The sequence below is a fragment of the Acinonyx jubatus genome, chromosome A2 (assembly GCF_027475565.1).
Source record: "Acinonyx jubatus isolate Ajub_Pintada_27869175 chromosome A2, VMU_Ajub_asm_v1.0, whole genome shotgun sequence".
Taxonomy (NCBI): Eukaryota; Metazoa; Chordata; class Mammalia; order Carnivora; family Felidae; genus Acinonyx; species Acinonyx jubatus.
In genome coordinates this window covers 33,087,811-33,106,372 of record NC_069383.1, presented here as the reverse complement: position 1 = coordinate 33,106,372, position 18,562 = coordinate 33,087,811, and the positions used below count along the sequence as shown (strand labels likewise).

The window sequence follows — 18,562 nt, the reverse complement described above, 5'->3', positions numbered from 1 at the left end:
TCTGAATCCTTTATGTCTGTTATATGCATCATATGTAATTTATTTCATCCATTGATTCTCAGCTAGGGGCAGTTTTGCCCTCCAGGATTTTTGGCAATCTCTGTAGACAGTTTTGGTTGTCATCCTGGGTGTTGGGAGGGTGGGGGGTGTAGTTCTACCAGCATTCGGTGTGTAGCAGCTAGAGATGCTGCTAAACATTCTATAATGCACAGGACAGTCCTCCACATCAAAGAATTACCTAGTCCCAAATGTCAATAGTGCTGAGGTAGAAAGAACCTGACTTAATCCATTCAACAACCCTGTGAAATGGATATTTTTAATATTTTTTGTCATTAAAATGTATTTGACATGTGACATGTATAAACTTAAGGTGTACAAAACATTAATTTGACACACATATATTGTAATATGATTGTCACTGTAGCAATAATTAGCACCTCTATCATTTTACCTAATTATTCTAATAGTTGGAATAATTAAATTCTAATCTTTTAGTAAGTTTGATGATTGTAGTACAATATTGTTGTCTGTATTTACCTGTGCTGTGCTTCAGAAAAGGGAACTGAGACACAGAAAGGTGACCACACAGCTAAGTAAGTAGTGGTACCAGGATTGAAAATTTAGCTCTTCATTTTCTCAGAGCCCAAGAAACCTCTTTCTATTTCACTGTGCTACCATCTTCAGAGAATTTTGATGACCACAGGTAGATTCTGAGTTTTGAAGAGTGGAGGTCCTGCCTCATTCTGTACACCTGCCTTAGCAATGAGCTCTTGCTTGATGAAAGATTAATGATAATCATTCATCTCTTGAGAATCTTCAGATTTCCCCTTGAGGATGATATTTTAACTATTACGTTAGTAGCCCCAAGAGAAAACTGTTGTTGGATTTCATATACTGTATTACTAAATAAAAGGTGAGTTAAAGGAAAATAAGACATAATTCCTGTCTCCAAGGAGCTTGTGGGGAAAAAGCATTATATATGTATATAAATAAAAGTATGTGTCATGTGTGTTTATAAACAGAATTGTCAGATCACATAGGGTTGAAAGCAGTACAAGTAAATGATACTCTGGCCTACGCACGTACCAGAACACCTCTCTCTGGGTCTGAGATGTCTTTGTAAGACTACCATGTGTATATATGTGGTTGGTCATCACTGCAGCACATTGTGGAAGAAGCCTGGCTGCTCTTACCCTTCCAGCTTAGGGAAGTTTATAAGCAGAACCAGCCTGAGCACATGAAGCTAACAAGGCCTTGCCTGTCTCTTTTTTGATGAGCTTTCCTTCCTGATGGAGGTGACTTTTTCCTTTCTCCTTTTACTTTTCCAGTTTTTGGTGCACCCATGGTCACTACCTACTTAAGCCTACTTTAAGCCCATTCTCAGGACAGAATCTGAGGAATACACTCAAATGAAATAGAAAATAATGGATAAATAAAGTATAGAAAAATTTCACTCTGGTGATATCTAATGGCGGGACTTCAGCCATCATCTGGTAGAGTGAGGAACATGACCAGAAGCTTATCTCATGAGCTTTCATATATTGAGATCATTGGTACGAAGCATAAGACATTGCTGAACACATAGTAGGTACTAAATAAATGTTGGCTTCCTTTTCTTCTATTTATCTTTTTTTTAAAGTTTATTTATTTTAAAGTAACTGCCACACCCAGTATGGGGCTTGAACTCACCACTCTGACATCAAGAGTTGCATGTTCTTCTGACTGAGCCAGCCAGGCACTCCTCTTCTTGTTTCTTTTTAACATATCCTTAAAATGATGCTACACAATTTGTACACTAATGTTCATAGCAGTATTAGTCACAGTAACTAAAACCCAAATGTCCATCACTGGATGAATTGATAAGCAAAATGTGATATATACATATAATGGAATATTGCTCAGCCTTAAAAAGGAAGGAAATTCCATAATATGCTACAACATGGATAAACCTTGAGGACATTATGCTAAGTAAAATAAGCCTGTCACAAAAAGACTAATACTGTATGATTCTACCTCTATGGGGGTAGAGTAGCCAAAGTCATGAAGACAAGAAAGTATAATGTGGTTGCCAGGGGCATGGGGGAAGGGAAGAATGGAGCGGTATTGTGTAACGGGTATAGTGTTTCAATTTTACAAGATAAAAAAGAGTTGTGGGGATGGATGGTAGTGATAGGTTGCACAACAGTGTGAATGTATTATCCCTGAACTGTACATTTAAAAAATTGTTTAAGATGGTAAATTTGATGTTATGTCATTTTACAGCAATAAAAAATGCCATACAAATGGCTACCTAATCTTTTTTTTTTTTTAAGATTTCTTTATTTTTAAGTAAACTCTACACCCACCATGGGTCTTGGATATATGGATAATGAAGAAACCTGTCCAATGAAAGTGTTATAAAGATTAAAAAAGGCAAAACATGCCATGTATTTGGCATGGTGCTTGGCATATATAGAAGTGCTCAACAAACATAAGCTATTAAAATATTATAATAAAATTTTATGAGTTGATACTTAAGCAGCTTGGAGAGAAGAACTTCACAGTTTCTTATTACCACTCTATACTTTCATCTTGGTCACTGATCCCTTTCCTCTTTCTGATATCTCAAAGCCACATTTAGGATTTCAGTCTTGACCTTCAGCCACATTTGAACACTTTCCTGGTGCATCAATCTACGTTCTCTCATTAGATAGGTACCTAGATGCAAATCTTGAATATCATGGCTCAGTTCATTTGTTCCTATCTGCTAGCAGTATTATTGTTCTGAAAAATAGTGAAATCTTACTTATGCCAAGAACAAATTTGGGATATAATCTTTTATAGTAAAAACCTATATATATATGTGTGTGTGTGTATACATGCTTTAAATGGAATATTATAATTAAATGTCATTTGTTAAAAATATAAAACCAGTAACTATTTGGTTTGTAGATTTTTGCTTTTTAAAAAAAAATTTTTTTTATGTTTATTTTTAAGAGTAAGAGAGACAGCGTGAGCAGGGGAGGGGCAGAGAGAGGGAGACAAGAATCCGAAGCAGGCTCCAGCTCTGAGCTGTCAGCACAGAGCCGACATGGGGCTTGAACTCATGGAACGTGAGATCATGCATGACCTGAGCCAAAGTCGGATGCTTAACTGACCAAGCCACCCAGGCGCACCTAGGTTTTTGACTTCTTGTCTCAGTCCTGAGCAGGTTCTGGCAGTCATGATTTCATGAAACCAATATGAGGAGAAAAACTGGGTTGGTAAGTGATGGTATATCAATATAGGATGGATGATGTGATTAGAAGCAGTGTTACACACTGGTGGGAGTTGTGGTTTGGCATTAGACCTGAGTTTGAATCTTAGCCCTACCATTACAGGCATTTACTTCTCTTCCCTGTTTCCTTAACCGAAAATTGTGAAAAATAACACCCATTTACATGATTGTAACAAAGTTTTCATGAGATTATGCCTGGCAAACAGTAAGAATTCAAGAAACAATCATTATTTCATTTATTCTTTCTAGAGGAAGGAGACTGACAAATATTTGGGGTCTTTTCAAACCATATCACTTGGTCAGCTTTTGTGATCTCTGGAACTTGTTAATCCCTTTATTATCACTTGCTCTTTGGTGACAAAGACGAATGGATTACTAATGCATTTCAAAATCTGTTATAAAGCAAACAATAGAGTGGGGGTAGGGAAGTGGATCCTGTGAGTTCAATCACATACCTGGGAAAAGTCAATAATGAGGACAGAGCCTCAACTTGTATGTCACAGTGGAGAGATTTGAAGCAAGGATCACGAGTTAGAAATGCTGAAGTTCTTTCTTGGTATCTAACTTCATGCATTTTTATCTCGTTACTCCTATTTTCTCTACTAGTAAAGTATAGAATAATAAAATTTAAATGTTTGTCCAACTCACTTTAAGATAGAAAAAAAGGTGACAATGAAATAAATGCAAAGTTGGAGCTATAAAAACCTGAATGCATTCATTACTTTAAATGCCTGTTCCTTTCTGTTACTGTGAAATGCACGTTTTATTTGTACTCTATTTGGGTGACCACAAATCAACCATGAGGTACTCTACAAGTAAACACCCTTTCCTTAGTTGTAGGGGCAGTAATCAGGTCAAAATGTTTACTTTCATTTGAATTTTTCATTTTAAATTCAAAGTGCCCTTGCTCTTCCACCATAGGATTCAGGACCTAAAAAGTCTTGGCTCTTTAAAACCCATCAGGCAGGCGCGCCATCCACACAACAAAACGTCGGGGAAGCTAAGGCGCCCACACCTGGGAAAGCTTCGATGCCCTCAGAGAGCCGAAGATGGCGCTTCTGTGAGTCAGCTCGAGGTTAACGCGCTACTTTCCCTTCAAAGGCCGGATTCCTTTCGGTGTATTAGTCAAGATGTTCTTGCCGACCGAGACTTGGAAATCTATAGGAGGGCGGGTTAGTTTACACACTGTCGATTTGTCATCGTAGTCTCTAGCCCTCAGCAAAGCCTTCCTTCAGAACGCAAGTCCGACTCAGCACTCGGGACAATGAACAAATCGTGAGCGTAAATGACAAAGCGGTCACCTCCCCGCGGGATTTCCCCCCTCCCCCCTCCCCCCGGGAGCGCGTCTCCCAGGGGTCTGAGCCGCACTCACAGCTCGCCTAAGCCTGAAACTAACAGCGTGGTTTGCCTCAGGCACTCAAAGGAAGCGCTGAGGTGAACACAGCAGACGCCGCCGCCGCCGAACTTTCCGGGTCTCTGAGGCTGCGTTTTGATACAGGAGAGACACTTTCCCTTCCCCCTTCAGAATGCACCTCGCCAGCGCAACCCGAGCCCGGCTAGGCTCTCGGAAGAAGGCTCGGAAGTTGTCGGCCGCACGCCCCGCGTCCCGCGGAACCTGGCGCGGAGGAGGGTGCCGGAGGCTGCCCGGGGGACGGTTCTGCTCCCGCCCGGCGTCGGAGGCCGGACACGGAGGGCGGCCGCAACAGGCCCCCGCTTGCGGGCCGGGCTGGGGCTGGACGGTACGCACGCGGGCCTGGAAGGGGCGCGCGCGAGGGAGCCCGGCTGGGAGAATGGGCCACGGGAGGCGCGGGGCAGCCGGGGTGGGAAGGAGACGAGAAGAAGGAGCGCTCGGGGAGCGCAGAAGCTGGAGGAAGCGGCTGGGGCAAATTGGGGGCTGGACCTGGCAGCGCACAGTTTTTAACCTGGTCAGGGGAGGCGGGGGAAGGAGACAGGAAAGGGGAGGTGTGTGGGGTAGCGGTGGGTGGGGGGAGTTGGAAGCAAATGACATCACTGCGGGTCAGAGAAAAAGGGGCGAGCAGCCTGCGCCAGAAGAGTAGGGCGTTTGGCATTAGGAGCTGGAGCCCAGCCTGCCCCAGCAGGGACCCCGACGCGCGCAGAGACCATGCAGAGGTCGCCTCTGGAAAAGGCCAGCGTCCTCTCCAAACTTTTTTTCAGGTGAGGGGGGGTGTCCTGCAGAATTTTGGAAGGGCACGTGCCCACGAAAGCAGAGGGCGTGTGTATGGGCTGGGTTTTGGGGAAAGAGGGATAGGTTTTTTGTTTTTGTTTGTTTTAAAGATGCGCTGTCATTCATTGTTTTGGAGGAGAACGTGGATTTTGTGAATAAAATAGAAAACGTTAAGGAGATTAAAGAATGAACTGAAGCCAGTTGTTTGGAAGCAGAGCTTTAGCTTTGAAGGCTGAACTACTTGCACCTGGAAGTCTACTCTCAAGCCCCCATGTGCTACTGTGCAACTGTCTTCTAAGGTTTTTCTAAGAAATGAATGAGTTAAAAACTTGTTGATAACAAATACTTAAGTTTGGTCCCTTGTTTCCCCCACTTCATCATGCCTTGGAAACTTAGATGTCTTTTAGCATACATATTGCAAGTGCCATGTTTACATATAGCAGGTGCGCAGAAAACATTCGTTGACTGAAATTTGAACTTTTTTTTTTTTTTAGGGGAGAAGGGTCAAGTGGGTGATATGAGCTTAAATCAGGTTTTTATTGTTATGATACTGAATAAGTCTAACAAGTATTTGCCACAATTCCATTATTCTTTTAAGGATGAAGGCAAATTCTTTGAAGTATCTTTCTTTAAAAAGTCAATTCTACAAGTTATACATTTTTAAAGGGGGGGGGGGTGTTAGAATTATCACGAAAAAGTGAAGCCATGGGACTAGATACTGAAGTTATACCCAACTGACGTGTAATAAATTATACATTTATCCTACTTGGCAAGTGATGAGCCATAAAAGCTTGCAAACTTCGTCTAGTGATATTTTTAAAAACAGAGTCTAAGTTCAGAGTCTTAGGCAAAGTGTAATTAGATGTAGCATTTTAAATTTGAAGTGTTCTTTGGATACCGTGTCTACTTTGTTCCTGTTATCCTGTGTGAATGAATGAATAGGTACAGCTCTCGCGGAATATTACTTGACTCATACTTATCCAATGAATCAGCATACTTAGGTATCAGAAAAGCCAAATATAAATATGCCCATATGTGTGTGTGGGAAAGGAGCTTTCATATCTTTCTATGTTTTATTCTCTGCATGTGCGGTAAGCATGGAGCTCACATGCTAAGGAAAGGCCATTGGCCATTGAAGTAAAGCACCTTCCTGTGGGCAGGAAAGAAGGACTTTACTCTTTAGAAGTACCTTCTGTATTTATGTTTTCAGCATCTTTTGTTACTCCATCTATAAAAAGTAGGATTTATTTTCCTACTACTTACAAAATCAGAATGCTACTTGACATAAACTGTAGACTTTTTAGTAGAGCATATTGAGCAACGTAAGTGCCAATCAGTCTAAAAATGCAGTTTTCAGAAAAATAAATATCCTTTGGATGCTTCTAGGTACTAAGGAACTTTTAATTAGCACATTGTTGATTTAAATTAGATCACTTGATCTACAAAGTATTTTTTTTAATTGATCATCTTATAAATTTTAGTATAGTTTCAAAAAAAACTCTGGTTGATTTGTTTAAAAAATGTATTATAATGGCTACTAAGATTGTTAAGAGCATACTCATTCCTGTTCTCCAAACTGTTTCATAATAAATGACTCTAAGAAGAGGTGTGTTTTAAAAAGTTAAGTTCCTACTATTTATAGGAACTGACAATCACCTAGAATAGCAGTGATTTATAAACTTTCTTCTCAGTTTTAATTCTGAAAGAGTAAGAAATTTATTTTCTGCATTGGGGTAGCTAATAGTGTTTAGTGATCAAGGTGTTAGGCTTTAGATTCAGATTGTTTTGATTCTGCTGTGTGACAGGAGGCAAGTCCTTTACCATCTTTGTGTTTGTGTGACTTGACCTTTAAAACTTGGAGACTAAATAGGACCTATGTTATAGGGGTTAATCAGTTGAGAAAATGCATGTAAAGAGCTTAGCCCAGTACATGCTTAGCTATTATCATATTTTTACATTCATTACAATATCAAGTACTTTGTTTATATAAGATCCTCAATGCTTTGTTGAATAAAGCTTTGTGACACTTTGTAAGAATGGGCCTGGATGAAAATTTAATTTAGGTAAAATCTCATCTAGCATGCCCTTATTAGATATACGTGGAAAAAATCATATTTTTATATCATAAGGTTGTTAAATGTTTTAGAATGTAACTTTCTGAATATGATCCTTTCATTTTCAGAGCATCAAAGTAAGGTTATGATGGTCTGGGTTGTAGATCATATTAAATTTATCTTTCATTGTTTAGGTTTTATTATTGAAGAAGCTAATAAAGTTTGGGATAAATTTAAGTACTGTCTTAATTTTGCATGGGCTTTACACCCAGTACAAAATGTGAAAGACATCTGATGTCTTAAGTATCTTGAATTTTAGTCATGGCATCCATACCAGGCGTCTAGATCTATGCTTGAGGAATTGTCAGAGCCCCACAGAATCCAAGTGTACAATGCCACAGATTCTTACGAAACTGAGTGGGGCTCCTGATAAACTCCACAGAGAAGTCTCAAATAAGACCAAAGAGTAAATACAGTAATGTTAGGATTGAAGGCCAAGAATTACATAAGTCTCAGGTTAATAATAAGATCATTTAAGATACTTTTGTAACAATTAAACACAAATTTATAAGAGGTTTTTAAACAAATGAACTATAATTTATGTTTTAGAATGGGTGTGGTGAATCAAAATAGCTACCAGTGAAAACCAAGCTCTTGAATTCTAAACATTCTGCCATTGATCAAAATACTTTTGGATTCTTTTTATGAAATTACCGTTAAAAACAGCAATACAAGTTTCTTCTCATGAGTATATAGTAGCTTCATTACTTTTTAGCCATTATTTCTAGTCATAGCTTCCATTAGGTTAATAGTTCTATTACCCACACTGCTCACTTGAACATGCTTGTCAATGACTTGACTATATCTCAAAATCAAGTCCACCCTGGAAGTATAGATTCTTCATCATAATTTGCTTTGTTAACAGCCAAGTGCTACTTACATTTAGGTATCATTCAAAAATATGTATTGCAGGGGCGCCTGGGTGGCTCAGTTGGTTAAGCGTCGACTTCGGCTCAGGTCACGATCTCATGGTTCATGGGTTCAAGCCCCGCGTTGGGCTCTGTGCTGACAGCTCAGAGCCTGGAGCCTGTTTCAGATTCTGTTTTTCCCTCTCTCTCTGCCCCTCCCCCACTCATGCTCTGTCTCCCTCTGTCTCAAAAATAAACATTAAAAAATTTTTTTTAAATATGTATTGCAAGACTTAAAGACATTAAGTGCTTTGAGCAACAGAAGCATAATTATAATAAGTTTATAATGAAAGAACCATAAAGATGACAGTTTTGAAGAGGACCATACTTGTTTGATTACATAAATTATAGCACATTGTAAAAAAATCCATTACAAGTGATTTTATATTTACATTTCATTACTTGTTTGTAAGGCAGAAGGGAATCTAAAGTTATGGCAGTCATAAATATTTTTGCATTTTGTTGGTGGGTATTCATAGAACTGCTACCAAGAGAGACCAGTTGGCCGCTCAAACAGAGGTCTAGTCCTATCCTGCTCAATACACATGCATTATCTCAGGTTTGCCTCTCAGACAAAGCTTAGACTAACTATTTGAACCGAAAGAAGTGAATGCATGAAACAAAGGCCAATATGAGATGCACAATTTCTGTTGAGTTGTACATCTGCCATGAAGGCCTGAATGACATGAGCCCATTTAGTCAGTCCACAGATGTCATCCAGGGAGGACAACCCGGGGTTCCCATGTACTTTCTTGGCTTTGTCTCCTGTAGGAACTGAAGGAGAACACTGTTGGAACAGAGAGGCCCCTTTCTCTTGGACACTGTTGCCTGAACACTGACAAATGTTGACTCCCTACACTTAATCTTCCTTTGTATCCAAACACCTTTTGCTGATCATGTTTTATGATACAGTTCAGATTTTCCAACCTGGGATATGTGTCAATTTTGATTTGTTTAACTTTCGGAATTCTCAAAGTGTCTCTTTTGCATGATAGGACCAAAATTGTAATTATATGTATTTTAACATATAAAACATATATATATATATATATATACAATTCAAGTTTCTTTTAGTTAATTTTGCTAGTTTAAAAATTCCTCCTTGGTTTTGAAGTGTATTTCAATAGTTTTTGTATGCTAGTTCAAATTATTGGCACTCTAAGAGTATTCTTACACACATAACACATAGGAGATGGTGTAGCTTTAATGTTCAATTCTTTGTTAAAGAGAGAAGTGGAGTCTATTTTTCTTAACTCCTTCATCAATATTTTATGTTTGATGTGACAACCAAAATATCCCTCAGAGCCAACTAATACACTAGGGAAATCATGTTTTTTCAGTTTTACATTTATGTTTTGTGGGAGGAAGTAGGACTTAGTAAGATAATATTCAAGGTATAAATGTTCAAACTTGTTTAAAAGACCCGTAAATGAGCCCCATTCTAACATGTATTATTACTGCTAGTGTTGTCTCACAGGAACCTGTAATTTCAGTGTGATACAGCTATGATATAAGTATAGGATTGCAAAACCGTCGGGGAAGGGTGTTAACCGTTTAGCATGCAGCTATATGTTGTTTGTCATATTTTTAAAAACACCTCTGACTCAGCAGCAATTTTGGCAATTTTGATTCCACTGATTCCTGACGCATCTGTGTAGAGCACTTCCCTGGAACAAAATCCCTGAGATGCAATGAGGTCAAGGGGGGAAAACAGATAATGATGGAGTCTGATCATGGACCCTGACTGAATGTTTAATTTGTAAAATACATTGGGTGCCTTATCACAGAGCAAAACATTACTATTTCAGGTGTTTCTCATCAGCTCTGACAAATTTACCTGGTAGTTGTTTAAGAGGGAAATTAGCATTACAAAGTGCCTTTACTATTGAGCTTTGTGTGAGAAAGGAGCTCAGGCTTCTTGTAGCAAGAAACCTGTAAAAATTCAGTTAGATTGCTTGGTGTGGGGAATGAATGTATTTCTTCTAGAGCTCTGAAAGATTTGACTTTCACAGCTGTTTCCAAGTGGCAAGGCTTGTCAAGCTTGCTATTCTCTTTGCAGCTCTATTAGCTTATTACTGTCTTTTAACATCAGTGACTATTTCAAATTGGAAAGTCCTGGATGTCAGGGCCTTCCATGAGTCGTTTAATATAGCGTTCAGACCATTTTAAGACTCTTGCATGTAGTGGTTTAATAAATAGTTCTTTTTTAAAAAAATTGTTAACATTTATTCATTTTTGAGAGAGAGAGAGAGAGAGAGAGAGAGAGAGAGAGAGCGAGCGCATGTGCACGTGCTGGGGAGGGGCACAGAGAGAAAGGGAGACAGATCTGAAGCAGGCTCCAGGCTCTGAACTGTCAGCATGCGGGGCTCCAAGTCACAAACTGCAAGATCATGACCTGAGCTGAAGTCAGACGCCCAACTGACTGAGCCACCCAGGCACGCCAATAGATAGTTCTTTGTGATGATAATGATTTCACAGTGATCAACCTTGGAGACTTACAAATTAACTACAGATTGAAGATATTCGGTAGTCTTGTAATGCACCATCATTCTCATAAAAAGGGGTCAATGAAAACAGGGCTGTGGATAGAGTTTTAACACTCAGAACAATTAATTCTGTCAGATTTTTCTTGTGTCCCTTTATGGCCAGGATTTAGCCTTTCTGGGGGAACCCTGCTTGCTAGTTCTTTGCTCGTGAGATAAAGTAATGATTTAAAGATCTTATTGTTAGGATTCTCAGCCCTGAAACTGAGCTTTACTCTGATATGATTAGAGAAATCTCCCATAGTTTGCCTCAAGGAGTTGAATCAGTACTTCTTTGAAGGTCATGATTCAAGAGAGCTTGGAGAATGCCCTAATTCATTGATTCACCATCCGGTGTATTCTACACAGGGCATTAATAAAGTTGAGATGGACAAGAAAGAAATTGGTGCTGCCTTTGTGGAATGAAATCTCTGAAACCCAGAGTCTCAAGGGCTTATAGAAACACTCTATGGGGCATCTAATCCAGTCTAAAGCTGGTTAAGGAAGTCACTTAGAGAAGTGATTCTTGAATTGACACCTAAACAAGATTATCCAGGGAGGGTGGGGATGGGTTAGGAAAAATGTAAACACAGAAGCAGCAGACCTTGTAGAGGACTGGCAGCAAGAGTGAGCAAGACACCTTCAAAGAATACGGAAACATTCCCTGTGACTGGAGCATAACTTGTGACAGATTTGTGGGAGATGGGTCTTGAAACTCTAGCAAGGGCCTGGTTCTAAGGGGCTTGGTGAGCTTTGTTTGGGTTTTATCATATTGGAAGTGAAAAGCCATGGATTTCAAGCAGAGGAGTGACATGACTAGTAAAAAGTTGTTGCAGTTTTGCCAAGGAAATGGTGAGCTCTAGGGATAGAAACATGGATTTGAAAGACATTTGGTGCGTGATGATGACGATTGTGGATGAGATTGATTTGGAGAAGGCTTGGGGTCGGGGTGGAGGCCAAGTGGACCCTAGGCTTCTTTTTAAGGTTAAAAAGGAAATGATGCATACAGCTCAAGACCAGGTAATATAGTTATTTGAAAATATATTAAAAGTGTTTTCCAGCTTGAGGTAAGCAAGATTAAGATGTCTCAGGTGACAGAATGATAAATACTGCCCTCACGCTGTTCAGTAAAGTCCAGGGTGGTATCCAGGGAAGGATTTGAAGTGGCTGCTTGTTTGGCTTTATTGTGCTGTGGAGTCCCCTCGAGAGTGTGTCAGGAGTAAGTAGCTGTGTTATGGAAACGCACAAGTTAAGATCTACTTAGAAATTCTAGGGGTACCAGGTGGCTCACTCGGTTGAGCATTGGACTCTTGATTTCAGCTGAGGTCATGATCCCAGGGTGTAGGATGAAGCCCTGCATCAGGCTCTACGCTAATAGCACATGCTTAGGATTCTCTTTCTCCCTCTCTCTGCCCCTCCCGTGCTCGTGTGTGTGTGTGTGAGCACTCTCTCTCTCAAAATAAATAAATAAACATTAAAAAAAAAAAAGAAATTCTACTTAAAACTCTCCTACTACCCTGCCCCCTCCAAACCCACCAATGACGTCTGAAGTGCTCTCACCCCACTCCACTCAAACTTCACTCCTTTTGCAGTAGTTTTTACACATCTGATTTCTGTGATCCTAGACATTCAAGAAGGAGGTATGAAAATCTGCTGGGGCTTCAGATATTATCTGCAGTGATGAAATAAATAAGAGCACACCTACTATCATGAAATATTTTTGTGTGTGTGTTAATAAAAGATTCCCATTACTCTGGAAAAGATTAGGTATCATTGTTTCAGGTTAAAACTTTGAGTCTGTTAAAACACACAGAGCTCTCTTTCCTAATACTGCTACTGAGCTTCCACTAAATTCACACCCACCCCCCCAAATGCCTAGTGATGTTCTAAACTTGAAGTTCTTAACTTAAGAGAGGGCCCCACAAAATTTAATCTGGTGCCTGTCAGATCAACATGTGAAAATTAAGCCAAAAGGGCAGAATCCCAGAGGCCTGACAGCTGTGTTTAGAAGGAGTTCGAGGCCAGACTTTAGAGCCCAGTGTTGGTTGTGGGAACAAGAAAAGGAAGCCCCTGCTAGTGGGGGTTAGCAGTCCTACTTCTAGAGGCAGCATCCCGGAGAAACTTTATAGAAAGCTTATTTGCACATTTTGTTCATCTTAAAACATCTTTGGGAATTCTGGAAAATAAAGCTACAATAACAAAGCTTTACTTTTTCAACCAAAGTTCATTGCTGTACATTAGATCAGGGTTTGGCAAACTTTTTCTGTAAAAGGCCAGATAGTAAGTTTTCAACGCTGTGGGCCGTGTGGTTCTGCCATTGTGTGGGAAAGTAACCAGAGACAATATGCAAACAAATGGGTATGGCTGTGTTTCTATAAAACTTTATTTATGGGCACTGAAATTTGAATTTCATATAGTTTTCACATCACAAAATATTCTTTTTAAAAAAAGTCAATTGCAATAAGCTTCAAAATATACAGCTTTAAAATTACTCAAAGATCTAGAAAATGTTTTCAAGGTTCATATGTGATTAACATTATTGTTATTCAGTAATTTAGTAATTTTAAAAAGTGAAACAAACATGCAAAATGGACTTTTCAGAAGAGGAAAATATTAGCTTAACAGCTGTTAGTTAATTTCTCAGAATTATTTTGTCTTCTAGGAATCTATTGACCATTTCTTCTTCCTGTTTGCATATGCATCTTTTGATGTGTCCTTCAAGGCCGAGGCTCTTACCCATTTTTTTGGTGCCAAGCACCTGTCTGACTCCCTGGCATAATAAATAGGCCCTTAAAATATACTTGTTGAATTGACTAAAACTTGACTAATTCAGTTTAAGGATATAGTGCTAAAATGTGATTTTTGATGGAAATATAAAAACTTGTAGATATGGAACTTAAACTTTGGTATTCTGAAGATAAAATGTCTAATTTTGAATAAAAATATTAGTTTTATCAAGTCCATGTGTTCTGAAGTATAATATAAAATAGGAAGATCTGTTTCTTTCTTGTGTAGTTTACAGGACTTTATGGAAAGATTCCAGCTTAGTATAGTAGCATTTTTCTTCAGAAGATCAACAATAACCAACTTTGCCATAGATAGACTTTTCCTTCAAAATATTTTTCTCTTCATATCTTATGTTAGTATTCAGGGTCCCTGATAGTTAAATTTTAAACCGGGTTATTAAAATGATTATTTCCAAAGTTTCTTCCTAATTGTATGTATTGCAATTTAGTCTTTTTTTTTAAAAAGGGCCTTTAATTCATTTAAGTCTTGGACCTCTGAATACATTTTTTTAATAAAATAATAAGTAGGCTGATGAAATATGTATTACCAAAAAGCACGTATACCTTTCAACTCAAAGATAGGGTTGGCTTCTAAAAACTCACATTAGCCTTGTTTCTACCCCTTTCACTTAATATATAATAGGGCTACTCTCTTTTATTGATAAAAGTCAATGTTTAGCTTGTATATATGCACTGTGAACAAAAGGGCATAAAGCAAATAAATCCCCCATAACAATTTGATTATGGAGTCCATTGGGACCAACATCATTAAAACAGACATTAGGTATTTACATTCAGAGCATTATATATTCAGAGCATTATATATATATACACACACAAAAAGAGAGAGACCGTTCAAGAAACAGACTCTTACCAGAGGCGAGGTTGTGGAGGGATGGGTTAAATAGGTGATGGGGACTAAGGAGTGTACTTGTCCTGATGAGCAATGACTAACTGATGTATGGAAGTGTTGGATCACTATATTGTACACTTGAAACTAATATTACATTGTATGCTAACTGGAATTTAAGTAAAAAATATATACATATGTACACACACCTACACTGAGATCTAAAATTTTATTCACATATTAAAGAGTTTATAAAACTGATGAAATTAAAGATCAGAGGTAGCCATCACAATAGCATTAGAATACATTTCATGTAATGGAATTTTATTAGCTAGAAAGACAATCAACTATGAAGTGAACTCATTAATGTAAAAGTGGTAAATTTAAAATACATACGTGATTTTCAGTCATTCATGCACAAATGCATGCATTTATTTGACATAAATATTGAGTGTCTAGAGTGTCCCAGGAATATGGTACTTTGAAAACTTAGAACATATATCAAAACTTATTATACATTCTAACTATTCTTCTTGTATTAGAATTTTCATGTTAATATTTTTATTGATAATTTTTTTCACTTTAGAGCACCAAGGCCATGATGCAATGAAGGGAACTTAAGCTTTTTATTGATTTATAAAATTGACTGAATAAGGATCATCTTACATAATAAAATAAAGTCAACAATATAATTTGTTTGACGTGTTTGATGTGTTCTTTAAAATTTTTAAAAATATTTCCTGTGAGATATAAAGATAAGATGATTACATTTAGAAATGTATATTGGATTTAATCCTTGAGCAGAGTCTTTGGATCCGTTGAGGTGTTAACTTGGCAATTTTTTGAACTCTGATTCAATTGTTTTTGCTGTTGCTAAGGGTAGCAACACAACTCATGTTTTTACCAAGTCGCGCTCTGTCACTCCAACCCCTATTACTGCAGAGTAGAGTCAAATTTTGGGATTAGTAGATATGTATAAATTATTATTATGAAAACACAATGAGCCACCAAATCTGCTTCTGAAAATTTGATCAAAGTTTAGTTATTCTGTTGAAAGGGAAATGTAACTAGAACAGGATAAATAAATTGTTCAGCTAAATACATATGTTCTCAAAATGAGGAGGCTCTTCATCATTAACAGTATTTCTATAGCTTTCGGGAGGTACATCTGAAACTATGGTCTGCCAACTACCTGCTTTAAAAAAGATTGATGTATTATTAAATTAATTATTAATTTATTAAATTATATATATATATATATATCACATCAAATATGCAGATTCCTAGATTCCTAGATCCCACTCCATCCCTACTAAGTCAAAATCCGTGGGAGGGGGCAACCTCATTTTTTTTCAACATTCCAGGTGACTCTTTTTGCCTATTGAAGTCTGTAAACCATTATGTCAGTCTTAGGAAAATGGGTTTAAATGGCCCAACTACTGCTTCTCAACCTTAGTAAAAGAAAAAAAAATAAAACAACAAAAACTAGAGTTGAGGACAAATGATAGATTCCACCACATAATCCTACAATGGGGGATATGGAAGTGATTCCATCTTCTCCCAGTGCTATGAACCTTCTCTCTCCCAACATTCCTCTTTTTCAACCTTAGTGTCCAAGGAAGGGAATTTTGAAAGTTCACCATATTTTTCAGTAAATTAACAATAGAAACACATAGTTTAATGTGTCACAGAATTCAGAATTTCCTCTTCTATAATTCCTGAAATCTGTAGTTTTGTCTTCCAGTACCTCCTGACATTTACTGAGCACTTTCCATGTACCAGGGATTGCCTGTATTACCTCAGTGAACTCTTCAATTCTAAACAGATTCTACTTGTAAGAAATAAGTGGTTTAGAAAGATTGTAAAGAGTTTATGCAAGGTCACCTAGCTATTACTAAGCTAATTACTGTGAAGTCAAGATGTGTATTTATATTGGTCTAAATCCAGAACTCTACTCTTTTTTTTTTTTTACATTTATTTTTAATGTTTGTTTGTTTGTTTTTTTGAGAGGGAGAGAGAAAGAGATGTGCGAGTAGGGGAGGGGCAGAGAGAGAGGGAAACAGAAGATTCAAAGCCGGCTCTGCACTGAGAGCTGAGAGCCCAATGCGGGACTCAAATTCACAAACCATGAGATCATGACCTGAGCCAAAGTCTGACGCTTAACCAACTGAGCCACCCAGATGCCCCCAGAATGCTACTCTTAACCAGTGCATCACACTATCCAAAAGTCTAGAATGAAATTGGCGAATGCTATAATTTCACTTAATTTTTAAAATAGATTTTCTTAATTTTCTTGTCTCTGAAATTTATTATTTTTTGATACAAGCATTATAAAAATATTTAAATAATGCATTAGACTCTGTTCTTCTTGGAAGTGCCAGAAACATGCCTTTCCACAGATGCTTTGTTTAGATCCATGTGACAAGCTCCTTGGGGTAGTAGGGAATGAAAAAGAGGATGGGGAGGGGGAGGAAAGGGCATTGTCTTAGGTTAATGAGGCCTTTAAAATTCTAAATGTCCAGTTGAAGAGTGAAAGATGTGGTCAGCCAAAAGCATGCCAATAGCCAACCATTGTTACATGGGAATAGCTCAGTTGTACAAAACCAGACTGCGCTTCTTATCCTGATTTGTTCCATCCAGGTACTAGCCATCACCCTTCTTTTCTTTTTTCTTTTTTTTTTTCTCATTTTCCAAATCTACCTTCCTGTCATTTTCCTTTTCATTAAACCTACTGCTCCAGGCCTTCTGTTGAGTTTTTACATCCACTCTTCCTATTATCAACTTTAGACCTCAGCTGTGTTCTGGGTTCAATGACTTCAGTGTTCCCCTCACCACCATTTACCCTAGGTGGGATCCTGCTGTGATCACCAATTCTTAGATGTTCATCATTTTTGTCATCTTTTTCTCTATGTTTACTCTTATTCTGTACCTTAGGACTGAAGGAAGAGGTAGCATCACCTGTCAGATGGTTCTTTGAGTTGATGTTTTGATACTTTGTATATATACAAGTTTTGGATTTTCCTAGTTGCAGTGGTTTTCACAGTTTTTTTTTTTTTAAAACATGCTTTCATTAGTGAATCCCAATTTCCAAATGAAATCTTCCTTGGAACTGCAATATATACAAATAAAAGTGATGATAGAAGACAAGAAGTCTTCCATAAGTACAAAGATATAGTTAACTTCTTACACCCAGATGAGGGCTAAAATGATTACATAACATTTATGCAGTATTTTCTTGGTCCTCTATGTTTGCCTTTTTCACAGTGTTATGTTTCTGAAATTGAGATGCCTCTTATAACTGATGTCAAAGGAAGCTTGTCAGCCATCAGGCTCAGGAACGAATTGTAGTATGGAAACTCAGCAATATATTGAAGGTATATATTCCTGTGACCTCAATTGAATTACTTGCACTGGTTGCCCCTCACGGGGTTGACTGTTAACTTAAATTTAGTTTCTTGCTTGACGTTTCTTGAGAAAGATTACTCTGTGATCTAGTTTTGAAAGAAACCGTTAATATTTAGTGTGAAGTTTGTCAACCAGACTCTAATGAAAGTAGAAGTTGTCCAAGGTCAGCATATCACTGTGCCTTGAAATGATTCTGCCTGTCCTACAGGTGAAGGCGTTATGCATGCAGCTTGGCACAGTAACCCTCTTCATAGCTGTGACTTGCCAAGAGTGGGTCAAAAGAATATTTTTGATCTGAATGTCAAAGGGTTAGAAGAAAAATTTAATTATGATAGTAAGGAGAAAGTGGTAGGTTATTGTCTGAATAAGTATATGATATTGAAAGTTTCTTTAAAAACTGTATTTCAATGTAGTGTTTCTTTTTTGGGGAAGGCTAGTACTAAATTGGTGAGTTTTTTAAAAAATTGTTTATTTATTTTGAGAGAGTGAGAGAAAGGAAGGGGCAGGGAGAGAGGGAGAGAGAGAGGATCCCAAGC

At 38.0% G+C, this 18,562-nt stretch overlaps 1 protein-coding gene and 1 long non-coding RNA gene across 4 annotated transcripts in view; both read left to right on the top strand.

The window, feature by feature from the left end:
• Positions 1-5,202, top strand: part of LOC128314733 (uncharacterized) — a 64,071-nt gene extending 58,869 nt beyond the window's left edge. The window contains exon 8 of the long non-coding RNA XR_008296702.1: positions 4,178-5,202. This is a non-coding gene — a long non-coding RNA (uncharacterized LOC128314733). The remainder of the gene's footprint in view (positions 1-4,177) is intronic.
• Positions 5,203-5,242: 40 nt separating this feature from the next.
• Positions 5,243-18,562, top strand: part of CFTR (CF transmembrane conductance regulator) — a 185,811-nt gene continuing 172,491 nt past the window's right edge. For all 3 annotated transcript variants that reach the window (XR_008296701.1, XM_053218169.1, XM_015067322.3), the window contains exon 1: positions 5,243-5,431. Coding sequence is in view for 2 of the 3 variants with exons in the window: in XM_053218169.1 (XP_053074144.1) it covers positions 5,379-5,431 (53 nt within the window). In the remaining variant the exon portion in view is untranslated. The remainder of the gene's footprint in view (positions 5,432-18,562) is intronic.